Here is an 8,476-nt window from a genome sequence, read left to right on the forward strand (position 1 = left end):
CTGTATTCAAGTATGTATTCCTAAAAGGTATACTAATCTTTATGCGCATGACAAGGTGTTCAAAGTCATTCTAGGGGTGGTCTGCTCTAAGGATATGCTAGCTTCGTCCTGAAGGTGGGGAGGGGGAGAAATGGAGGGAGCTGGACCACAGTGGGTAGTTTCGTCTACCCAAGAGGGGAAAAGGTAGCCCCTCCCATTATTCCCTTGCGGAGCCGGAAACCCTGCTGCCCTGGCTCTATCCGTGCAGCATCCTGAGCTGTTCTTCTTCTCCCAGCCATCCTGCTGGCCTCCCAGGAGCTGACCCTCAGCAAGCGTCTGAAGAAAATGCTGGAGGTGGTCCTAGCCATCGGCAACTTCATGAACAAGGGTCAGCGTGGGGGTGCCTATGGGTTCCGGGTAGCCAGCCTCAACAAGATTGCTGACACCAAGTCTAGCATTGACAGGTGAGGACCTATGACCTTCCTTGCCCTGTGTTACCCCATCTGGGACTCTCCTGTCTTCTAGCTCTCCATTCTAGCTGTCTTGTTCATTTTTATATTTTCTAAAGAATTATTTTAGTGTGAGAATGTGTGTGGTGTGCCTGCGCACACATGTGCAGTGTGCATGAGTGCAGTTGTCCATGGGGGCCAGCAAAGGACATTGAGTGCCTGGCATGTGTGAGTTATTGGTATTTGTGACTACTCAGAACCAAACTCAGGTCCTCTGGAAGAGCAGGAAGCCCTCTCAGCCACTAAGCACGCTCTCCCTCTCCCTCTCTCCCACTCTCCCTCTCCCCCTCCCCTTCCCCCTCCCCTCCCTTCCCCCTCCTCCTCTCTTCCCCGTTCACCTCCCTTCCCCCTTCCCCTCCCTTTCCCCTCCTCCCATCTGTCCTCCCCCTCTTTTCCTCCTCCTCCTCCTCTCCCCTCCCTTCCACCCTCTCCTCCTCTCTCTCTCTCCCCACCACTCATTGCTTTAGCTTTTCTTCACACTACCTCTGGTTCCTTCAGCCCCCCTCCACTTGTCCAATCCATGACACAACTGTTAACCACAGGAACATCTCTCTACTTCATTACCTGATCATGATCCTGGAGAAGCACTTCCCGGATATCCTGAACATGCCCTCAGAGCTGCTGCATCTATCCAAGGCCGCCAAGGTCAAGTAAGCAGTACCCCCAACCTTTCCTTCACAGAGCCCACACCCTCTGGCTTCCCCTGTCTGAGGGGACACTAGGAATGGGTAGTGTCTCAGGGTATTCTTTTAGGAGAACCAGGGTTTTCTCTCTGGGGTGCAAATCACTTTATTTCATAAGTGATTCTGGAAATACCAAGAGAATGGAGGAGTAAACCGTGCACAGAAAGAATGCCATTAACCAGAAGCATTAATTGAGACCATTGCAAATGGAACTTATTTCTAACAGGGAGGCAGCATAGAACACCCTCTCTGGTTACTCCCTGGTGGGCATGAGGGAGTGGGCTAATCATACAGCACCACTGGCTAAGTGGCCTGGAGGGGGTGGTGGAGGATATAACTCTAACAAGCTGAAGGGGCTGGCCCAGAATAAAAAGTGCTCATCTGGGTGCTGAAGAGATGGCTCAGAGGTTAAGAGCACTGGCTGCTCTTCCAAGGACCCAAGTTCAATCCTCACTGTCCACATAACGGCTCACAACCACCAACAATTTCAGTTCCAAGGGAATCTAATGCCCTCTTCTGGCCTCCTCAAGCACACATGTGGTGTACAGACCTATATGTAGGCAACACACACACACACACACACACACACACACACACACACGAGCTTTGTGAGACACTGCATCTGGAAGGATCTATGGAGTGGCGCTTTCTACTGACACTTTACAGAATTGCTGACAGGCACAGAGGGCAGTGACAGGCCAGAGCCATGTGTCAGTGGCCTAAGTGAGACTGGGACGAAGGGCCATGGTGCTTCAAGCTGCCCTTTCTCTGAACCATCCTTAGCCCCTCACACCCAGAGCTGATGGCTTTCTTTCCCTCTCCTGTCTCCCACAGCCTGGCAGAGCTGGAGAAGGAGGTGGGCGCTCTCAGGAGGGGCCTCCGAGCAGTGGAGGTGGTAAGTGAGGGAAGCTGTTACTCCAAAAGGGCAATGTTACTCCATCACTGGGTCCAGTGCTCACCCCAAACTCAATCCACACACACACACACACACACACACACACACACACAATCATCTCAGACAGAGGATGCCCTGTGTGGTGCGTTTTGATGACCCAGGGTTCCTGAACGGGAAGGGGAGACAACAGCAGAGGAGAGAACCTTCAGGAAAAAGTATTCACCTACTTGTGTTTTACCTTTAGAACCTCAAAGAGAGGCTGGCTGGCTGACACTGTCTCTGTGTCACTGAGCAGGGAGATGGCCACTTGTTAGACTTAGCTCTAAGACTGTCACATGCTCATGTTTGATCATAGCGAATGGGGATGCTTAGCTGACTACAGAGGTGTCCCGCAGCGTGGCAATGGGGAACTGCATTCCCCTGAGATATTCTACCTAACATCCCTTCCCATCATGCCTGAATTAATAGAGACTCGCACACTGATGAGACGTTTGGTATCTTAGACCTTTGAGGTGGCTAAGACAAATCAATGGAATGGCTTGTATGAACAAAAGACATTTATCTCATAATTTTGCAGGGTGGGTCATTCAAGACCAAAGTGCTGGCAGGTCCAATGTCCAGTGAGGGCCTGGTCCTCATGGGTAGCACCTTCCCACTGTATCCTCACCTGCTACAAAGGACAGACTTCCCTGGGGCCCTTGTATAGGGCCACTAACCCCATTCACAAAAGCCTTATGACCTAGTCACTTGACAGGAGTGTCCAACCCATTACCCATAGGCCACCTGTACTGCAGGAGAGCTACGCATAGGGCTGAAACAAAACCACAAGCTTACGTAAGACATTATGAAATTTTTTATGATAATATTTTCCTACCTTGATTGTGCACTTCCAAGTGTGCACTTTGCAGATGACAACATTGTGTCATAATGTCACAAGTTTGCATTCACCTGTGAGATCCCACGTCCTCGCTTCACCTTAGGATCTCAATACAGGACTGTTGAGAAGGTACAAACACGGGATCCCAGCACCAGGCTCTGGCCCTGTTACAGCCATTACTGCTCTCACATCTTCATAGCTGACGAGCTCTCTAGGATATCCTCAACTCACTCCTTGTCCCTCAGACTTGGGAACTAGAGAGTTCCCAAGAACTTAAGAATCCTAGGGCCTTCTGTGTGCTGCCATGGGTGGTTGTTTCCACTTGATAGTCCTGGAAAGCACTCCTTGGACTGTGGATCGCTGCCCAAAACACAGTGGTGGTGACGGGCAAGGGAAGGGTACAAAGGTATGCACCGACAATTCTCAAAGTCCTTGTTCGAGACACACCATGGCCCCCAATTGCCATCTGTCTAAGGTCTCTTATTCTCCCTTCCCAGGAGTTGGAATATCAGAGACAGCAGGCACGGGACCCCAATGACAAGTTCGTCCCTGTCATGAGTGACTTCATCACCGTGTCTAGCTTCAGCTTCTCCGAGCTGGAGGAGCAGTTGAATGAGGCCAGGGATAAGGTAAAGATGGCCCGATGCCCGCTCTCACCCCACCGCTCCTCAACATAGCCTTTCTGGAACATCTTCGCCTGCTTACCATGGACACAGACAGACCCAGAGCCAGACCCTACAGAATCCCCATCTTCTCCCTCCCCCAAGGCAATCAATGACAACCTCATATTGCAGAGATCAGGGTCCACTTCTTAGGCCCTTGGGCACCATAAGCATTGTTATTAAATTTTACTTTTATCTGTGTGTGTGTGTGTGTGTGTGTGTGTGTGATCCTGTACACATGTGCAGGTCAGAGGTCAACCTCCAGTGTCATTCCTCTGGAGCTGACTGCTTTATTTTTTGAAACAGTACACTAGGACCTGGGGCTCAATGATTAGAAGAGATTGGCTGGCCAACAAGCCTCAGAGACCTTCCTGTATCTCCCCAGTGTTGAGATCACACCAACACACCTAGACTTGGGAGTACTTGAGATCAAACTCAGGTCACGGTGCTTGCATGACAAGCACTTGAGTGGATAAGCCCCGCCTCAGCCCTCCACCAGTGTTCCACGACTCCTAGCCTACCTGCCTTAAGGGTTTGCTGGAAGTTTATAGTCCATTTCAACAGATGTGAAGGCTGAGAATCAGAGGGTTTTGGTCATGGGAGCCCAACTCAACCTTGAACTCATCCTGTGAGGATGCATATGGACCCACGTGTGAGGTTCCTCCTAACATGTGGCTTCTTGTTCAGAAGAGCCGGGTGGGGCTGGACAGCCAGCATTTCCAGCAAACTCCCAGGAGGTGCACAGGCCACTGGTCCAGGAGGATGTTATGTGCAGCGATGCTTCCTAGACAATATTGTGAGTTATGCTAAGACAGAGTCAGCGCGCTTTCTGCTCTAAGTACAGAGTCAGTTGCTTCTGTCATCCCACTTAGCTCCCACAATAGTATCATGATGCTGATCCCCACTTTACAGGTGAAGAAGTTGAGTCCCAGAGGGGTTAAGCATGTCACCCATCAACTGAGTCGCCCAATGACTAGGTGACTTGTGAGGGCCCTTTCCATTCAAGCCAAGCAGTTCCTGACCTTAGAAAAGTCTTGCTCTGGTCAACATCTCCTGATCCCATATCTACAAAATCAAAGACTCTGAGGTGGCAGGAAGGTAGACTGTCAAATAGTCTCAACCTAGTTCTTCGGAAGTCAGCCTCAGGGTTTTGGGGGAATAACAGGTTAGACCAGGAAGGACTCACCAATGACTTTCGGATTAAAGTTTCCATTGGTGAACCCTGGGGTTCAAAATCCTGTCTCAGAGCCTACGAGCCTACAGCTTGCACAAGTCCGAGGCTCAGCTGGAAGCTACCTGTCTGTAGGCTTGGGCTCACCGTGCCTCCGCCTGTGTCTTCGACAGTTCGCCAAGGCACTGGCACACTTTGGAGAACAGGACAGTAAGATGCAGCCGGATGAATTCTTTGGCATCTTCGACACCTTCTTGCAGGCCTTCTTGGAGGCCCGGCAGGACCTGGAGGCCATGAGGAGGAGGAAGGAGGAAGATGAGCGGAGGGCACGAATGGAATCCATGGTGAGCCTGGGCCTGGTAGGGGATGGGATACAGCAGAAGTGGGTGTGAAGGGGACCCCGCTTGGAGTCTGGGAGATAAAACAGGAGCGGGGGTGGGGTGGGGCACTTTTGGGGTTGCTGTTAGCCCCCCGGAAGGAACCACGTCCTCGGCAGGGGTAGCCACTAGCTGGGAGAGCATCCAAGAGGGCTGCAGGGGGTGTGCCTATGTTCCTGAGTTGCCTCTTCTCTCCACTCCCAGTTGAAGGAACAGCGTGAGAAAGAAAGATGGCAGAGGCAGCGGAAAGTCTTGGTTGGAGGCGCCCTGGAGGAGAGCGGCGAGTTCGATGACCTAGTGTCAGCCTTGCGCTCTGGAGAAGTTTTCGACAAGGACTTAAACAAGTTCAAGCGCAACCGGAAGCGACCTGGAAACCAGGTCGCAGAGGTCACCCGCGAGCGGGCAATAAACAGGCTAAATTATTGACTTTGGGACTGGGGACTCACCACATAGCAGCAAGCCTGGAGACAGGGATTAGGGGAGAGGAGTTGAATAGAAGAAGCAGTGACTTCTAATGACTTAAGTGATTTGGAAAACTGGGTTTGGGAGCCCTGGGCTGGGTCCTGGGGGCAGTGTGCGGTTAGACCGGGGGTCTCCCCGCACTGACAGAGGCTCTTCTCTTGTCTCTGTATATTATCCATTCTCGTCCATGTTCTGCCCACCCATGTTCTGTCCATCTCCCTGTGTGCCCCTCCCCCTCCTGGCCATCATTCTCTAAGACTAGCTTGGGCATCCCTGGCAGGCCCTCGCAGGCTGGGTGACACTTCTCCAGACCTCACGCTGGCACAGAGCTGTTTAAAACCCAGGAGACATTCCTGTCCCGACCTTTTGTACAGTATGTGGTGGTGGAGGGGACCCCAAGAGCTAGCAGTAGGGACTTGAGGCTCCTATCTGAAGAGACAGCTCAACAAAACGTGGATCTGGGATGGGAACCAGGAGGTTTGTGTGTTCTAGCTAGATAAACTCCAGTATGTTCCTGACAAACGGGACCAGAGTCAGCAAGTGAGTTATCTGTCTGCACCTTTTGCCTACACCAAGTCCTGGGGCCTCGATTCTTCCCTGGCCACCTCCATCCCACTTACTAATTTCTGGCCCCCAAATTCATCTCCAGTTTCCAGAACTCTGCCTCACCATCAGCTTATAGTGAGGTTCTGGTGAGAAGGGGTGTCCAAGGAAGACTCCTGTCATCACCTCACCAGACTCAGGCATAGACCCTGAAGCAAACCCTAAGGTGACTTGACCACTGTCTTGGAGAGCCTGACCTCAGGTCCCCACCAGAAGGTAGCACTCAAATGCTTCGCTCCCCTCAGTTGACTCTCGATGTGCCACAATGGCCTCCCAGTCTCCACCTGCAGGGTCACATGGCGCTCCATATACTTGGCTGCAGCTGGCCTTGGGGAATTGTTCTTGAGGACTAGAACTACTCTCTATATTTAACTGTCACTCTGAGGGAGACAATTAGACTGGGGGCTGAGAAGAGCAGGCAGGAGACGCCCGGGAGATGAGGGAACGCTTACGTACATTCCTTTGGTTCCTCAGCCTGACTGCATGGGATCACTCTGGCCCTCCGTCCACACTCACCATGTATCCTGTCCATCCGTCTCCAGCCATTTTGATGGTATTGGTGGGGTGGCACTGCTATACCTAGGCAAATGTTCTAAATGAGGTCAACCCCGTGTAGGCTTATCAAATGCACTGGTCTCCTCTCATCTAGAGCTCGATCTTGCCTGATTACCATCCGCCAGCTCCTGGCTCTTCTCCTCTAACACCCCGGCTCAGGGTCATTGCTAGTGACCGTGGGCTGCCCAGTCCTGGTCCTGTCACTGCCTGCCTTCCTACAGGAGATTCCCAGGGAGTGGGGCCATAATGTTGTGGGGAGGAGAGATGCAGGCTAAGCTGGGTGTGTGCATTGGTTTGAAAGGGATCTCAGCAAATGGAGGCCTGGCCAGTACGGTATGAAGCCAGCGTCAGAGCACAGAAGGCTTCTACGGAGACTAGCTATGAGGAGAGCTTTAATGCTCACTGGTACACCCAAAGACTCCTTACCCCCCTCAGAAAGCAAGCTATGAGGACATTAAAGCTGGTGCTGGACATCTTCATATCCTCTCCCAAACTGGCTGGGAGTCCAGCCTGCCAAGTGAGGGCAGGGGACAGGGATGGACTACACTGCCGCCCGACAGGCATGGCCGGGCCTAGCCTTCCCAACCACCATGAAGACAGGACATGCACCAGGAGAAAGAAGGAAGATAGACGTCGATGAAGAGACACATTGGCTCTTCAGAAAAGCTGCCTGGCATCTCTCCAGAGCCCAGCCTTCTTGCCCCAAAGAATTCTGCCTTCTCTATTTATTATTTTCTGTGGCTGCCTAGTGGTTCCAGTGCTGTGTGTCTTTGTTAACTAGTCCAACAGTGCCTAGGACCTCGGACCATTACAGGTGACTTAGCAGGAAGTGACTGGTGCCCAGTGGAGGTGGATAGGCTGGTCCTCGACGTTAAATGGTGAAGTCTACTCCCCAGCACCCATCCAACCCTCTGGCCGCCTGTGGGCCAACTGCTCCAGTTAGTTTTGTGCACATGTAAACTTCATAGTCCAGCCAACACATCCCTTCTCAGCAGCGGCAATTCCCCTCCCAAGAAGGAAGTTTGTTCAGGGGTTGGAAGGACAGAGCTCTCCAGGTGGGTGGATATAGGCATGGGTTCTTCCCATCCACTCCTATTGCCCCCACCTGGGGAGCTGTGACCACCTCCCCAGGACATCGGCCAACCTTCATGCCAAGGCTGCTCTCACCAGCTGCTGCAGGAGACAAACAAGGTTCATATGTACAAAACTCTACGGTGTCCTTTTTACCTGCACCCTTTTATAAGAATATATTGTAATACTAAAAAAAATATTAAATTCCTCCCCACCCCTAGCCTGCCTAGAAACGTTTCTTCCTGTGTGGACTCAGGTTGTGTGTTGTGCTGGTGTCAGCAGAACCAGTGGTGGGCTGAAGCAAGCTCCTACCAGTCCCATGAGCGCCACGGTACGTTTTCTGGAAGGTTCCGAGTCATTTGAGGTCATGTGGCTAGTTTGAGTTGAGAACTCTGTGTCGTGGGAACCTGTTCATCTTTTAAAGAGTTAAACATCCATCACCATACGTCTGCAGGGCAGAGGGGATGCCATCGGTCGTAGAGAACCTGTCATGCCAGGACACTGTTGGTGGTGTGAATCAACTAGGGGGGAGCCTCTGCTTCACAGGCCTCGTCGCCAAGCACTGGTGATAGATACAGCTGAGTCTGGGCCTCCCATCTGTCAAACTGCCTTTGGATGCATTCTGGACTCGC

The 8,476-nt window shown here is 52.0% G+C and overlaps 1 protein-coding gene across 9 annotated transcripts in view; it reads left to right on the plus strand.

Moving 5' to 3' along the window:
* Daam2 (dishevelled associated activator of morphogenesis 2) overlaps window positions 1–8,064 on the plus strand; it is a 118,053-nt gene extending 109,989 nt beyond the window's left edge. For 8 of the 9 annotated variants that reach the window (XM_039084447.2, XM_039084452.2, NM_001427649.1 and 5 more), the window contains 6 exons: window positions 275–443; window positions 1,031–1,138; window positions 2,006–2,066; window positions 3,441–3,572; window positions 4,950–5,120; window positions 5,358–8,064. In XM_039084447.2, coding sequence (XP_038940375.1) covers window positions 275–443; window positions 1,031–1,138; window positions 2,006–2,066; window positions 3,441–3,572; window positions 4,950–5,120; window positions 5,358–5,579 — 863 coding nt within the window. In that variant the 3' untranslated portion in view covers window positions 5,580–8,064. The remainder of the gene's footprint in view (window positions 1–274; window positions 444–1,030; window positions 1,139–2,005; window positions 2,067–3,440; window positions 3,573–4,949; window positions 5,121–5,357) is intronic. The other variant, XM_063267081.1, reaches the window with a different exon arrangement.
* Window positions 8,065–8,476: the final 412 nt, after the last annotated feature.

This window comes from Rattus norvegicus, chromosome 9 (assembly GCF_036323735.1).
Source record: "Rattus norvegicus strain BN/NHsdMcwi chromosome 9, GRCr8, whole genome shotgun sequence".
Classification (NCBI taxonomy): Eukaryota; Metazoa; Chordata; class Mammalia; order Rodentia; family Muridae; genus Rattus; species Rattus norvegicus.